At 41.5% G+C, this 17,336-nt stretch overlaps 1 protein-coding gene across 2 annotated transcripts in view; it reads left to right on the top strand.

The window, feature by feature from the left end:
- The window catches only part of DHRSX (dehydrogenase/reductase X-linked), a 171,704-nt gene that overhangs the window by 128,972 nt on the left and 25,396 nt on the right, over nucleotides 1-17,336 (top strand). For both annotated transcript variants that reach the window (XM_061998544.1, XM_061998536.1), the window contains one exon: nucleotides 9,743-9,950. In XM_061998544.1, the coding sequence (XP_061854528.1) occupies nucleotides 9,743-9,950 (208 nt within the window). The remainder of the gene's footprint in view (nucleotides 1-9,742; nucleotides 9,951-17,336) is intronic.

The following is a 17,336-nucleotide window of genomic DNA, read 5'->3' as shown; positions in this document are numbered from 1 at the left end:
GTGACGGCATAGGATTTTCTGCACAGTATTTATAGAGATCTTTGAGGAAAAAGATTTTGCAGTCTGTGTGCACATTCAAGCCATCTTTCCCCTGGTAAGACAGACCAGTCCTTCACTCTGGTGAACATTTGCACTTGCAGAACACATTTGGCACCTCTTCAACTGCAAGACGGTGCAGCGGGTTCATCTCACCACAAAATGAAACCTTACATTGTCTTCACAGGTACACTAACACGTTTTATGTAGTCTGTTGGAAATCTGCTAACCACATTTGGTGCACTGCTCTGGATTTGAAATAGCAGGACTTCATTATGCATAACCAGACCCTACAGTTCCTGTTCGGTCCCAGAATGAAAACCCCAGAATCGGCAACTTATCTGCAATTGTCTACTTCAGTTTTAAGCTGGTTTTGTCAAAATAAAAATAAGATTTGTGAGTCTTGAAGTTATTACTAGGCCATTTAATGGCTCTGTGTGTGTTCTCATGGAAGGAAAGAAACCATAAGACCTAGTGCTTCTCAGCTTAAAAGTTCTATTGCAAGAGAGTTAGAAAGCCTTCCACAAGTTAGCAGAGACTGCCTCAGAGCTCTTCTTGTTGTAATCCAAGAGATAACCCTAAAAGATGTGTGAGAATCTTCAGAAATCTGAGATTCAGGTTATCCAAGAGGTAATATGAAAAGATATGTGGGCATGATGTTTTGCCATCTTTCAAAGGGGTCACAAGGACACAGGATGTAGGTCTTGGAGCATTTATCTGTTTCATGTCTGCAGCAATGCAAAACTTTACTTGCTTCTATTTATTTAATCTTTCATTTATTTAATGGAGATTTTTAATTGAATGAAGGGATACTGTTATGCTCAAATACAACTTCAAATATTACCAAATACTTCACAGTGTCTCATATAAACAGACTGTAGAAAAATGATGCTTCAGAAGAAGCAATTTATATCATTCTTTAAACAGAGATATATTTCCTGGGTGAGTAGAATTACAGTGATTACAACTTGAACTTGCCATCAAGATTAACGTCATTAAAACCATTTGAAATTAACAACAATTGTACACAGACAAATAAATTAGACTTTTAAGACACAGATTCTGGTGAGGCTTTGAGAAGACCAGCCTCTGAGTCTGTGTTTCATCCTTTTGTGAACTGTGCTGACCACCATCACAGCAATGGAGCTGCACACAGCAAGACAATCAGTAAAGCAGGAGTGCTCTTAACATTTAGGAGGAGAGATCAATCAAATGAAAAATTATGCATTGATTGCATCTGGATGACAGCAATGCCCAGGATGACAAGTCTCTACTTCTTTTGCCTTTCTTAAATATTTTTGTAATCCAGATATACCAGGTTCCTTCACTAAATGTAGTCCTCCCAAAGACAGTAAGTTAATTTCTGTTCCCCCTGCACTTCCTACAAGCTGTAACAAGGGGCTAGTCACTGAATGCTATGTGTTTAGTGTTTATACAGTGAAGTGTTGAAAGCTGGGAAGCTTAGCTTTAAAAAAAACAAACAACAAACTAACACAATCCACCTTCCAGTTTGTGACTCTCACTGAATTGTGGTTTAGGCACAAGGCAGGAGTCACAGACTCACAGAGAAAGCAGCTACTGAGACCATCACCAACATTTTGCCTCTCAGAAAGCACATCTCCCAGTTCTGAGCTTCTACCCTTATCCTCCAATTTTAAGAAATAAAGTACAATTTTACCACTGTTGAAAGTTTTCATAGAAAGCCTAGTTTTGGCTTGAGCATGTAGCACCGAGGGGCTCACCGAGGGACAGGGAGAGAGGGAAACTCTCAGGCATGGTCAGACTTTGTCTATGGTTCAAAATGAAAAGGCAAAGTGTGCTGCTCTGTACCACCTACCTCTGGCTGCTGAAGTATCATAGAATGGGAGAGACCTTTAGAGATTATCTAGTCTAAGCCCCCTGCTGAAGCAAGTCCACTTAGATCAGGTCACACAGGAACACGTCCAGTTAGGCTTTGAAGACCTCCAAGAGAAGGAGACTCCACACCCTCTCTGGGCAGCCTGTGCCTGGGCTCCCTCACCTGAACAGGGAAATAGTTTTTTCTTATGTTTAAATGGAACTTTTTGTGTTCCAGCTTCATCCCATTACCCCTTGTCCTGTTGCTAGATACAACAGAAAAAAGGGATACCCCAACCTCCTGACATCCACCATTTATATGAGTGTAAATATTAATGAGATCTCCCCTCAGTCTTCTCTAGACTAAACAGCCCCAGTTCCTGCAGCCTTTCCTTGTAAGGAAGATTTTGCAGACCCTGATCGTCTTGGTGGCTCTGTGCTGGACTATCTCCAGCAGTTCCCCGTCCCTTTTGAGCTCGGGAGCCCAGAACTGGACACAGGACTCCAGATGAGGCCTCACCAGGGCAGAGGAGAGAAGGAGCAGAACCTCCCTTGACCTGCTGGCCACACTCTTCTTGATGTATCCCAGGATGCCATTGGCCTTCTTGGCCACAAGGGCACATTGCTGGCTTATGCTTAGTTTATTGTTAATGAGGACTTACAGGTCTCTCTCCACAGAGCTACTCTCCAGCAGGTCAATCCCCAAGTAACCCCCATGCAAGCAAGTAGGACATGAAGGATTTGATTTTCAACTTGTGTAGAACCACTGATTTAATTTGTCAGTCTTGTAGCCTTCATTTACAATGTATCCATCACAGCGTGCTTCAGGAATCCTGAGGCTGAGTCCTTAGTTACTCATTGCATCTGCCATTGTATTCCAGGTCAAATACATGAGGGTATGCTAAGGCCACCTTGACTGTTTATAAATATGTATTTATATATTTTTTTTTACAGGCTGTGTATCAAGAATATGAAAGAAATGTACATGAGAAAGTGTAGTTGTTCAGTGAACATCAAAAATACCTGGGCCATGCATATGAAGTGGGTGACTATACAGTAGTCTATAGTAGTAGTTGGTAACAGGATAGGTACCGTACAAAACATAACTGTAACACTATCTTAATGAGTAGACACCCTTAACGATTTTAGTTTTGTTTGACTAATGTATAGTCTTGTTTCTTTCAGTTGGCAAAATGCTAATTTTCTGTAGAAGCACATGTATTCTAATTTCTCCAGCTTTATTTCTTTTCTCCATCTCTGTATTTCCTTTTTCATTTGTATTGAAGGAAAATTACAACTGATGAGGCTCCACAAGTGTGTTCATTGGATAAATCTACACAGCGCTATCAGGAAGTCTGCTTAAATCTAATAAGCAATATTTAGGACTCAGGCTTTGTTTTATTGCCGTAAAAGAGAAAGAAACTGCCTATGAGAACCAAAAAGCCAAATATCTGTATTCAGCAACGTATTTCTACAGCTGCTTCAAAATAAACTGACAAATCTATCAAAAATCTCAACAAATCTGGTGCTGCATTCCCTGGAGAAAGAAAATTTAAGACTGTGAAAGCTTCATAAGTGTTTAATAATAGCCTTTTATGTCCCTGACTAAGTAATGGTGATGATGTATTACAAGATTAATACATAAATCATTAGGAAACTTTAGTTATTTTAATACAGCAGTCTGTGTTTTGTTTCCTTTAATTCACTGATTCATCCTAAGGCGTATATTGAGATTTTGTGTGGCCTTTCATTAAAAAACCCAGCATGTCACCCACATTTTGCATCACTTGGTTTTTATTAGAGCACATAGCAATTGGGTTGTTCTGCAGTTTGATCTTGATGCACTCAGCCCTCCAGGCAAACTAACACGCTGGAAATTGGGAAACCTGGTGATGGGTGAGGGGAGGATGACATGCACAAGACAAGCGTGGAGTGAAAGAGGTTCATGTCAGGAAAGCTGGACTGCTAGCACCAGCCACGTTAAATGTGGCTCTGTGTGTGTCAGTATGGTCGCAAGTCCTCTGAGCCTTTTGTTGAAGCAAGATGTAGTGGAGAAGAGAAAGGATGCTGCTGCTTCTGCACCTTTCTTTCAGTTGGTTTGCATCTGCTTCCTCCACATGTGCTCACAGTGCAAAAGCAAACGTTAATGAATGAGAAAAAGCTGAGAGCAGTGCGGGAGCCTGTGCACAGGAGGTGTAGAGGAAGTGGTCTGTGTCGAGCAGCAAGTTTCTTTCCCCTGTTGCTCGGTGGGTACCCTGAGCTGACTTAATGCACTTCACTGAACACAGTATCACTGAATGGAAACAGGAGACCTCTGCAGATCACAGACTGACTAAAGCCAAACAGAAAAGAAACCAGAAGACTGGCTGTCAAGGGAAGTGCTAAACAGGGATCTAGTTTTCAAACTTGGATGGCAGCTGAGTCCATATTTAAACAGCTAATTAGACACTGCAGGCTCCCGTTTGAAATTTGACTTCTCATTACTTTTTACAAATACACTACCCCAGCATACTGGGGAGGTTGCTGCTGGAGACAGCACCATGGAGATGAGTGGTAAAATCAGCTTCTGGTGGAAAAAGGGAAAAAAAAGCCCAAATCAGCAAACCACAAGGCACCCACTCACTCCACAGCTGAATACTTATTTTATTTTGGCAAAACCACAAAAAAATCCCTTTCTCTCCTCCTCTCTAATTTTTGTAATGACAATTCAAACTTGTCAGTCTATGTTGCAAAAAATCCTAAGCCAAAAATAAGAAGTTCTGCTAAAAGTTAATTGAAAAAAGCCACACAAAAAAAGGCATAGCCTGCCTTATCCTAATCCTTTTTTCATCAGTATAGAATCAATAAAATATTATTGTAAAAGGAAGGAGGAGGTCTTGTATATTGCTGCCGTCTTGTCCGGATTTCAGCTAATTGAATTCTGTCGGCCTTAAATCCTCATGCAGTTTCCATTTGGTGAGTTGTGCATTGCCCTATTTTAGCAGCCCTGACTCAGCAAAATACTATGGAGGGGCATTCCTCAGGAGAGACTCTTTTTGTGGTAGGAAGATCATGAATTCCTTCAAGCTACTGATGCTGGCACGCCACTGTTTCCCACCAGACTTCTTCCCACCGAGTCCATGTTTTGCTTTTCCTCACGTGCTTGAACCTGGTAAACAATATTGATTAGGACGAGTGTCTGGGAAGAAATACACAAAGGGAAATTGAGTCAGGGTTGATTTAGGATGATTTGTACAGAAATTGGAGACAGAAAGGGTAAGGGAGACCCTCCTGTTGGCTCACGAGGTTCAGAACGGACTCCCTTGCTTTCTCTACATTTTCAGAGAGGGTGCAACTGAATCCAGACTTAGTCTCAGACTTGGTCAGTGTTTTATGTCTAATGAACTTAATATAGAGGGTAAAGAAGGCCTCCTTATTTAATCATCAGTCAGTTACCAGAGTTGTTGAATAATACTTGTTGTAATCAATGCAATGGCTTAACTAATGATTAAAAAATAATAGCATTTACACAAGACTTACAGCAAAGCTTCTAAATCAAATCACACACGCACACAGATATAGAAACTAACCTAGATTTTTCTCCTTTTTTGCCAATTGTAATAAATTATTGGTACCAGATGATCATTAAATTCTGAATCTTTAATTCTGAATCCTTAATCCAGAATCTTTAGTCCTGAATCTGTGCAAAACCCAATTGTAGTGAATTAGTCATTATTCTCTGTCATCAGCATTCATCAGCAGACAATTGTCCCATTGTCAGCCTCATCCAGTGAAGGATCTTAGAAATTGTTGTGAACTCTAGCTCTGAGAGACATCTCAGTTCAGGGAGAGAATCAGGGTCACAGTTTGCTGCAATCCCAGAGAGCTCAGAGGGTTTCATTTTAGGATCACTGTTTATAGGATCATGAGATGATTGACTTTGGTCAGTAATACTTCATTTTGGTCACAATGCTTGTCAGGTAACTCTTGCATCTCCCAGAATGGGCTATTATCCAGGCAGCTGGAGTCAATAGTACATTTCCCAGGGAGCAGAAGTTCGGATGCAATTAGGGAGGGCCTAATCGTCCTAACTCACTGTACTTGCAGCTAGGACAATGAATATCAGATAGTTTCAGCTCACTGCACCAGTAGCTGAAATGAGAGAACACCAGATTGTCTTGGTTCAACACATGGGTAACTAAGTCAAGAATGTGATGTTGGCTGGCTCTAACACAGCAACGTGGCCCAGTCGAATCTGCACTGCCACACCAGTGTGTATATATACTACTGGGAGCTGGGAGCTCCCAGTCTTTTGCCTAGCTGACCTCCTAGTTAGGAAGTAGAGCTTCTCGGCTTAAGAGTCTACCTACCTTCCTGTGAAGCACTCAGGGGTCCAAGGGGGCCAAGCATCACAGGCACTTTGCATCTGCTGGTGAGCCAGCGCAGTTTGCTGGTAAGCTGTGTTCTGCTTTGGGCTGTTTGGCCACTTGTATGCACCTTCAGAAAATGAAAGGAATGGGGAAATGCATAATGTCAGTATTACTTTATTTAGTATACAACTGTGCTTGCATTCAATGTAGAAAGTGTACATACACAGCATAGAGCACCAATACGGGCTAGATTTATATGAGTAGACTTTAAAGCCTAAAGATAATTCCATGTGTAAGAGGAATACATTTAACAGTTTTAAACTGAAAGAGGGTAGACTTAGAGTAGACATCAGGAAGAAATTTTTTGAGATGAGGGTGCCTAAAGAGGTTGTGGATTCCCCTGTCCCTGGAAGTATTCAAGGCAAGATTGGATAAGGCTTTTGAGCAACCTGATCTAGTGGAAAGTGTCTCTGTCCATGGCAGGGAGGTTGGAACTAGATGATCTTTAAGGTCCCTTTCAACCCAAACCGTTCTCTGATTCTACACACATGTGCATGAAAGATGCAATTGTGGTACAGGAGCCTATGTGCTCCTAATTTTCTGATACATAAAGTGAAGACTGAATTAATTGAAATCAAGTAACCAGCATTGATTTTTCTTTTCCCAATGTGTACTTTAAACAGCGTAATTCTGATAAGGTAGGGTCTCACAGGCAAAGCAGTTGTTCAACAAAAACCCTTGCAAGTCTTCTGTCTTATGTAGTCTGTTGATGTCAGATTCCTAGAAAGCGAAATGGGAAAATGGGAAGAGAGCAGGTAATCATTACAGGAGCTCTGCCAAAAGTATCTGCTCTGCGTATCCAACTTTATATCCTCCGTATCTATAGTATGTTATTGAAGTCTGGTTCCCTGCTGCCTTGCAAATCATTTGCATCTCTGCACCATGATATAGCAGGCATCTTCACTGATTGGATAGCTTTTTATATCTTCTCGGCACTCGTGTTTCTCTGACATAGATAGCTTATGCAAAGTAGAAGGCTTTTTGAGAATCTGGGCCCAGTAGTTCATGCTTCATTGCCACAAGTCAAAGCAGCACTTGCACAAAATGTGGGAATGGGAAGTCATGGGGAGCACTCACTGTCCTCTTGCCTAACATCTGGAGGTTACTGAAGGCCAGACTAGGCCCAGGCAAAACAAGTCAGAGTAGTCCCTGGCCCTGCTTCCCTGCCAGGCACTAGCCAGACAAGATCCCTCTCATTCCTCTTGGGGATCTTGTCCCGTGACCTAGCTTATGTTCTCCATGGGTGGGGAAACGGTGGCACTGGTGGAGAACTGCCAGAGTTGGCTGCCAGCTGGCTGCCGGCAGCAGCGGTGGTGGCTTTGGAGGAGTGCGGCTTCCCACGGGTGGCGTGAGCTCTGCCCTGGGCGGCTGCGCAAGGGAAGCTCAGAGCGGCTGAGGATCTGGTCCTTCAAGTTAAAAAGGGTTGAAATATGCATGAGGCAGAAGGTGACATTTTGAATGTCTCAGATCAGAGCACGGACGTTGCTGAATTTGAAATGTAACTGCAATTTCCTGACTAATGCCAAGTCACTTTTATATTCATGCAGTGATTGTTCTTTATTCTTAAAATAGCCCATTTTACCCTGAGGTGCAGGTGATGTCTTTATGATGATGGAGCGACGTTATCCAGCATGTTACAGCTCAGGCTGTTAGCTGGTGCAAGAGCTGTTTATGATCAGCTGTCCTTTTTTATTCTTTCTCAATTTATATACGGCTTTTGTAGCCTGTTTGTGATTTGCTTGAACAAGAATAAAGCAGAGAAAAGAAGAAGGGAAAAAAAAAGACAAAAAAAAAAAAAAAGATGCACTGGAGATTTGATGTTGTTGTCTTTTACTTCCTGCAGCTGTGTCTCCACATTTCTGGGTCCATTCAGATAACATGAACAGTTAAATTGCTTCAGTAGCCTTATACCTCTGCAGAGTCAGCCTGTTTGTTAGCATCCAGGGCTTTCTGTGGTGAAGTGTGCAGGATATTATAAATAAGGTATTTGATGAGAATGAGATAACAAAAAGAACTCTTGAGTCATATTTGGTATGCATTCAAAATAAAAACCTTGTATGTAATAGTAGCCACAGGAAACCAAAGACAGGATTTTCAGCAGAGTAGGAGCATCCACAGCCCAGAAGGTTTCTGTGCAAGGGGTGAAGGTGTGAGGGAGACAGTGTAGAGAATGGAGCCGTAGCTGCATCTGTCACAGAGGCAGGGCAACAACTAGGGGGAAGGAGAGAGCTGCAGAAGAGACATCTGCTTCTTGGTGGGTGCCCTTTCTATCTCACTCCACCAGCATTAGCTGCTGCCTTGCAGACCCTAACCCTTGGCTCCACATCTGCAGCATCAGCAAGCAGCACCGCTTCCCCAGGCCCTGACAGAGGCAAAGGGGATGAGGACCAGAGCTGTTTGGCTGCTGCCAGGAGCCCGTTGCTTTAGGCTTCCGCCTATTTTGCCTATGAGCTGTCTGTAATGCCAGGAATTACCTTTGGTTCTGCTAAGCACAAGAAAGGTTAGATGAGAGGCTGTAGTAATTACGAGAATGAATTATCATGGCATAGGAATTTGTGGAAGTGATGCTGAGGCCCCAGTCAGGAGGATCATTTTAAGTGACATACCTGCTAATTTGCCTGGAACTAACCTTCTTATTTAAGAAAAAGCCAAACAAACAAACTGCCGCTTGCATACAGTGAAACCCAACTAATCAGCAATTCCTAGACAGTTTGACTTGAAAGAAAGTCAGATTCAGCAACCAGATTAGAAAGGTCTCAGGACTCTCAACAGTGTTTTGCCATAACTCCCAGTATTTTTGTCCCTTTGTTGCACCTTCTGTTTGGCACAGACCCATCCAGCCGCCTTTGCTCTAAAGCATATGTGTATGGCATAACTGTGGTTACACTTACAGCCACTCTCCTTGCCCCATCTTTTTATCCATCTCTTTAGTTGTGCATAATCTGGTGTATCTCTAGGGCAGGTGCAATGATTGTCTTACTCATCTGTACTGTGCCCAACGCCAGAGCGTTTGTCAGAAACTAGTAGGTCCTGCTGCAATACAAATAACAATAACCAGCAGTAGGCACGGATTTACTGGGTGGGAACAGGGTATCTACGTGTGGGAAGAGGGTAGGGAGGAAGGGGTGAGTAGCTTGAGGGCCTCTAGGTGATTAGATCCTGGAGCTTGGTGCCTCAACATTTCTAGTTTAAATAGCCTGACCCAGAGATTCTGGCAGATACTGTGTAATTTTATTCTTTTTTTTTTTCTGCACCATAAATCAGACTGTGTATCTGAGGGAAGAATCACCAGAACTCCAGCCAACAACAAGCCCGCCAGTTTCTTCTAACGATTGACTCAATGTATAGCTGTTTGTTTGGTGGATATTGCAAAACGCAGTACATGTGGTGTTTGTGCAATTCTGTTTTCTTTCTGATTATTTTCATGTGCGTTTCCCACTCTCTTTCTCTCCTGTATACAGATGTTCGTATTCACCCCATGGAGCCTATGCCCAAAGCAAACTTGCCCTTGTGTTGTTTACCTATCGACTACAGCATCTTCTGACTGAAAACGGAAGCCACGTGACTGCTAATGTAGTAGACCCCGGAGTAGTGAATACTGATCTCTACAAGCATGTCTTTTGGGTTATAAAAGCAGCCAAATGGATGACAGCCTGGCTATTTTTCAAGGTATGCATTTTTTTTCAAATCATTTGGTTGCCATGTGCCTACCTTGTGAGAGGCGTAGTCAGCACAGAGCTGAAGGTGTTTTGTAGTTTATCGTGATGTGTGGTGTTTATTGCATTTCTCTGTGCTGATGAGATGTAGAAAACTGATAAAGGCAGGCCTTACCCAGAACAAACACTTATTTTAAATGGAGGGAGTGAGCTCTTACAGTAAAGGGAGGGCATGCCTTTCACTGTCTGTGCCCATGTACCGATTATCTCTGCCCTGATTTATCCATATGGCTTTGTGAATGCACGGGGGCAGAACGTCATCTTAACACAGAGCCAGAATATGCAAAGTGTTCATTGGAAATGTCTTGCAAGTCCTCTTAATGAGAAACTGACATGACCTGGCACAGTCTATGTGTATGCAACACAGTACAGAGAAGAGGGCAAAGAGAAGGAGGAAGCTGTACAAAAGTGGTGGTGGGAAGTGGCTGTATTCCAGGCTGTATGAGAGCCAGACGCTTGTGCTCTGGGAGGTGGGACAATTTTCTTCTAGCTTTTCTCATCCTAACACATACTTGTTGTAATGGCACTTGATTTTCTATTTGGTCTGCATTGGAAAGCTTCAAGCTTTTTCATGAAACCAATCAGAAGTGGGGCAGACCCAGTTATGGTAACTTGAGTAACATTTCGTAGTGGTATAAGTAGATCAACTGAAATCAGTTTAGCTGCGTAGGTGCAATCCTCTCATGCGGACAAGTCTTGAGGATAACTTGTGCTGAGAAAATGTACTGCTTATAACTGTTTCAGAAAGTAGTTTTGGATTAAGGGACTGGAACCTGATTCCATTTGAGAAAATTAAGTGTCCTAATTAAAATGAAGTATTTCAGATTACAAAGCACAAAGTCCCACAAAGCAAATTAATTTTAAACTTTGATATGGAAATATCACTAACTTTAATTTTAGAAATGAAACTGGAGGCTGGAAGAGTGGCTGTAAAATAAGATGCAAACAAATAAACCCATATTTTAAAAAATTACTAGTACACCTTGAATATTGCAATAAAATTGTAATAGGAATGTTCAGAATATGTAATACTTTCTCAAAGAAGCGGAACACAGCCTTGCCAGACTGTTTATATTAAACTTGTTTTCCCTCTTGTGATTGCCATTTTAAATATCAGTCTCACATGGTGATGTTCTTTCATTAGACTTACTTCACCTTGCTAACAGAACAGTTTCATGTAGATATGTATGTTGTGCTCAGCATTTCACTTAGAGCCACAAAATTCTGACAAAATTTCCTTGTCTGAGAGTGAGAACTGAGTCTCTTCTTGTTTACAGCACTCGGTCCCATCCAGTTTTATTGGTGTGTCCAGGGAGACATTTTTGCATTAGACTGACCATATTTAGACACTGAATGAGATGCCACTGAATACACATCAAATGAGTTAGGATTTATCACAAGAGGAAGTCTCAGAGGTGTAATAGTAATGCTGTTGATAGTTCCTGATCATAGAATCATAGAATCACAGAGTGGTAGGGGTTGGGAGGGACCTTTAGAGATCATCTAGTCCAACCCTCAATCACTTCCTGTTCCTTGGATGAGATACTACTCTAAAGAAATTCTGCCTTGCAACGGGTGACAGGCAGACATCCTGATGTGCATGGACACACAATGCATATGCTGCCTGAAAGGAAAATGCATCAGTTGCTTATTCAGTCAGAATAACTTCAGTTTTGGATAACCAAATGCTTCAGTTATCGAGGTTAAGATGTTCTCATTGTTATGTAACACTCGGCATTTTTTTCCTGTAAAGCAAAGGAGAAGGAAACTTTTACTGTCACTCTTCCTGTCCTCCCTTAGAGTCCTGAGTTACAGCTCTACTCTTTGCTTATTGCTTAAGATATGTCTGTGTGTTTGGGATTGATTTTACCTTCCTTTCTCACATTCAGGAGCACTTTGTTGCATAGGTACACCCTGTTCACCTCCAGCAGAACTGCATCACATGGCGATGTTTAAGTCTGCAGCAAGCTCACGTTGAAAGCTTGTCTGGTGATTTTAATAACACTATGTCAAGGGCCATAGTATCCAGTGGTCAAGCCTGAGTGGATCTTATGTTGGTCTTCTGCACTAGGGTGGATTTCCCCTGAGAAAAGAAAGAAAGCAAGTACAAGAAAATGCAGTTTTCTGATAATATTAGCTGATAGTGGGTATTATGTGGTATTATGGATTTCTTCTCCCCTGGAATTACGTTCACAAGTGTGCGTATATGAATCTTTCTTCTAGGATTATGGCAGTAATGCTGTAAAAATGAGGTGATAACTCTCTAATCATATTGGCTCAACTAACTTTTCTCACCCTGAAGTATTCTGAAGTAGTTTCTAAACCGATCCAGGAAATTGCTTCACCCACTGCAACCTGGCACACATGGGAGCCAACGCAGCCCAGATAGCTCCGGTGAGGAAACGCATCATGGATTTATCACATCATGTTCCCTCAGCACAGAATCAACATGTTGTTTGATTGAATTCCAAAATATTGTGGCAGAGTCTCCGCTACCTTTAAATGCATTTCTGCCAGTGCTGCTGCCAGTTGCACTCAAGTCAAACACCTCCCAGGGGTTGCAGCCTGGCCCCTAGTTTCACTGAGCTGCTTGTATTTGGGGCAGCTCAGTGTGGCAGACAAGGCTGTCGGCTCAACATCCGCCTCAGAGCCTCCTCAAGGTATTTAGGTACTTAAGTAAACCTCCAGTCTCATAAATAGGCCATAATACATACATATAATTTACTCAAAGTATTAACAGCTTGAATTTCTCATAACTGTTGAAACATCTCCATATGTAGCCCAGAAAAATCTCTGCCAAATCTTGGTTTTTGGGTTGTTTTTTTTTTTCCCTCAACAAGCTGCAGTGAGAGGCACCCCTGTAGAAATAAGATAGGCCGAGGTAAGGGAGCCAGTGACAGTGATAAAATTTGTGAAACGAATGCCTGCCCTTTAGAAGAGGTGGTTTCATTCTTTCTCAGCTTGATCTGTCTCAGGGAAGTTATTGTCTGCCTCGATATTTGTTCTTTAAATTGCCATTTTGCAAATGTTTTCTCTACATGTTTAATAAACAAGGATTGCTCCTGTCACACACAAGAGGGAAATTTTGTATATTCCTCAAAAATATCTGCTCCTATGATTTCTCTGTAAATAAAAGCTGACGAGCTGTCACAGTCCTCTGCAGAGTGTGGTGAAACATGTTATCCCTTAGGAGTTCTTATCATAAAGTGATCTTCCTCTTGAAGACATGAAGTCCAAACTAGTAAACAGTAACTAATTAATAAGATAAAAATAAGCTAAAAAGACATTGATTGGACATCACATTTGGCCAACTGTACAACACTTTGGTTTTAATGATGGGTACTAGAAGCTCAGAAAGGTATCATTTCCCTCTCAGGTATTTCTGTTTCTACTACTGATACTGAATATTCATTTTTAAGCCAGATGTCAAATACCTTAGAGCAAAAAAAGGTTGACTGTTATTAATGTCCAATGACAGGGACTGTTCTGCTTCGTATGACATCATTCTGCCACTGAAGTACAGACATTTCCTGCGTAGCAGTGTTGTAAACTTCCCCAAAACCTTCTCTATGACAAGCTTAGTGAACGTGTCGTTATCAGATATAGAGTGTTCAGTCCTTTCAGCCACCTCAGATTGGTATTTAGGAAGGCATTGTGGAAGGAAGACTGCACATCAGATCTTGTCTGAGCTGTCATTTCCAATGACATAGTGCCACCTAACTGATTATTGACTGACAAACTGGCAATGAGTAAGATGAGTGACCCTGACAGCCTCTAGAAGTGAAGGGAACAGCTTCAGGAACACTGGCTAGAAATCAGCCAATATAAACGAGTTAATTTCTTTCATCTGTCAAAATAGGCTCAACTTTAGGGTAGTTTTCCTATAATGTTTTTAAAGAAATGCTCCAGTCTGTAACTGCCACTAGAAAACAAGACCTAAAGAACCTGGATTCATCATTCATGCCAGAGGACAGAGTCATGCAGGTCTTATTGCAGCTTTTATTATTCAAACTGTCCTTTTGGCTCTGTGAATGTAGAAAATTCATTTCCTCCTACCCCCTTCGAGGTGTCATAAGACAAACACATCGCCACACAATAACGCCAGCTGTAGAGAATGGGAATAATTAAATTCTACAGCTGAAAGCAGCAATTCATCAGCATCAACATCTTCCATCCATGTGAGCGTGTGGTCGGCACATAAAGCTAGTCTGGAATTTTCTCACACAATGAAAACTCCTCGCAGAAACATGTCATTTGTGACTGATTTTTAGAAAAGGCCTTTCAGATCAAAAGTAGGATTCTGGTCAAAATCAGAGAGAAAAAATGGCCTGCTTTATTCCAGTAACTCTAGTCTTGAAACAAGTCCCATTTTTATACACATTGGTAAAGGGTTTTAAGCTTCAGAGCCACAGGGCTTTGTTTTTCCATCTATTAAGTATTTTGCTATCCATACAGCCATAGAACGATTCTAAGGGGGAAAGATGGAGGGACCCTCTGGAAAAAGCTAATAAGCAATCCATCTTTGAGCTCTCAAATGCTGGTGATCTGGGTATCTTTTCTTGCATGTGAGTCACTGGACTGGGGTAGGCATCCAGGTCCTGCCTGCTGTGGGGTATGTGGAAGAAGCTTGGCTGCTTTATTTATTCTAACGGCTGAATAAGAAGGCTTTGGAGCTCAGTCTTTTGTGTCTGTCCCAGTTATGATCAGACTCCTCTAAATCAGTTTGATTCTCAGTGCAAACCTAAATAGCACAGGACCCTGGTCTCCACTGAACCTTTTGTTCCCCTGTGTCCCAAGATAACATATTTTTGTGCATGTTTTCTCAGGTCTATGTAGACAAAATGTTTCTTTTAAAAGATGTGTTGCAAACTGCTGGAAAATGTTTTGATGGGAGGAAAGGGAAGGGTTTGTGTTGCATGGCACAGGAAGGGATAAGGATGCTGTACGGGACAACACAAAAAATGGATGAGATTGTGTTGGAATGCATCAGAGGGAGTCAGGGCTGTTGAAGCTCTTGCTTATAACTGTTACTTGGAGCAGCTGCTGGTGTGATCCATCCCGAAACTACACCCAGGCTTAGAAGGTGATGGTTGGAAAAGGCTAAAACACAACCATGGAGCAAGCAAAAACTGAAGCAGTGTGTACTGTTGGGAGATCCATCTCATGCATTGTCCCACAGTTTTAGTTGTTTGGTTAAAACCAGAAAAGCATCCTTTTTTAAAAAAATTTCCTGGACAGTGTGAAATGGCAAGACTATCTTCCATATTTCAAAAGAGTTCATAGGACAGAAAAAGTGTCCATGTCTAACTTTGCCTGCAGTATTGACCCTTTTTAGCTCGGAAAATGGTCTAAAGAAATAGGTTAAACCTAAGCTATATATGATGTAATAACTTATGCTTGGTCGGTGTCAAATTCTTTTGGAAGAAAAGTTTCAGACTGGCAAGCAACTGAAATGTTACGATATTGTTTTGCTGGCAGCTCGTAAGCACACTGAAAACACGATTTTATACCATGTAAGAAAGGGTTTATCCCTAATTCCAGTGTGGTAGAGGATTGTTGAATTAACTTGACAGCTCAGGCAGATTCTTTCATTCTATCTGAAAGGAATTAAATTTGTATCCAAAAGAGCAAAAAAAAAACCCCAACCAGACTCTGTATCGCTGTAATGAGGAGAATGTAAGTAAATAGTTAAGAAATTATGAAAATATATCAGCCTAACCAGTGTTAGCATGTCAGCACCTATTGTCTTGTAATCTGTAACTATTTTCATATTCAAAACCCACAGAGTTAGCTGGAAAAGGCAATTTCTATCAATCAATTTATTCCTTGCTAACATTTATCAGCAGTACTTTTCTATGTATTTGGTTACCAGCTTTCTATGGTAAATCTATTCCCAGTCAGATAAGAGGTTCCAAAGAAAAAAAAAAAGGAAGAATTTCTTCACTGTGAGGCTGATGGAGCGCTGGAATGGGCTGCCCAGATGGGATGTGAAGTCTCCTTCTCTGGTGACATTCAAAACCCACCTGGATGAGTTCTTGCATGACCTACTCTAGGTGGTCCTGCTCTGGTAGGGGGTTGGACTAGATGATCTTTCAAGATCCCTTCCAACCCTTAAGATTCTGTGATTCTGTAATTTGCTGTGGTCCAAACACTGCCAAGGACAGGTGATTCCTATCAATTTAAAAGGAGGTAACCACAATGCTTTTAATGTAAAGGTCTCCAATAGGAGGTTGAAAGGTTGGGGAATTTTGAAATTTAAAGTAGACCATAAGCTTTTCACTTTCAATCCATAATCTCTACAGTTGGAGGTTATGGCATCACACTACTGTAATTCTCCCTCACACACCTGGGAAGCTCTACATCCGTCACCATATATGTAAAATTCCATTTTATTTCAGTCAGGTAATACAATGCTGTTGGAAACTTGAACCCAATGGCAGCAGAATACAGAGCAGCCACTAATCTTTCTCTTAGCTGAGTGAGAGAAAGAGCAAGACACAGAGGAGACCACCCAAACCCCAGTGAAATGACCCTTTCTGCAAGAGTAGGGACAGCTGTTACAGGCACTATCTTCCTTCCATGTAAAAGAGCCATAACACTAAGTGAAGGAGGAAGACCATGAGCTTCCCTAGGAAAATCCTGCTGTGAAGGCAAGCAGCAGTTTGTAAATAGATCAGTAAAATAAGGAGATGCAGAGGAGAAGGTTGTGAGAGTATGTATTTGTACGTATGTACATGGACAGCTTGCTACCAGGTGTGGTGTGTATTATAGATCAATTAATATTTCTCTGGGGATGACCTACATAAATTCCTTATTGTTTTGCTACTTGTGAGTAATGCATCTGTAACGAAACAATGATGATACCATTTATATTTCAGAGCCCCATCACGTAAAGCCCCTACTCACTCCAGAAAAAAATGTTAGGAGGTTTTGGAGATCTACAGACACTCTTTACCTCTGTGAATGTGGCAGTCCTTCATTTACCAGTAGACCGAGGAGACTGAAAAACCTTTCAATGCTAAGTAAGGAAACTCTTTTGTGAACAACGTATACAGGATTTTTAATGGTTATCCTGAGCTTTCAAAGGTTGACAGAAAATGTCAAGTTCTTCCAAGAACCTGGAAATGTCCCCTTTTCCAGCAGTCTAAGGCTGCTATGCCTGGTAGCCACCTCTGACAGGTCTCCTAGTTCATAAAAGTCTGCAATAAGAATGCCCACATCAGAACTGTTCATCCAATGACTTCCTCATGGTCACTGCTGGTACTGGATTTGTCTTATCCTAAGATAAATGTCTGCAGATGGTGAGGTGAATCAAGTCCTTCAAATACTAGTTTATCCC

This window comes from Colius striatus, chromosome 1 (genome assembly GCF_028858725.1).
Source record: "Colius striatus isolate bColStr4 chromosome 1, bColStr4.1.hap1, whole genome shotgun sequence".
In the NCBI taxonomy this organism is placed as follows: domain Eukaryota; kingdom Metazoa; phylum Chordata; class Aves; order Coliiformes; family Coliidae; genus Colius; species Colius striatus.
This window is presented reverse-complemented; position numbering and strand designations above follow the sequence as displayed.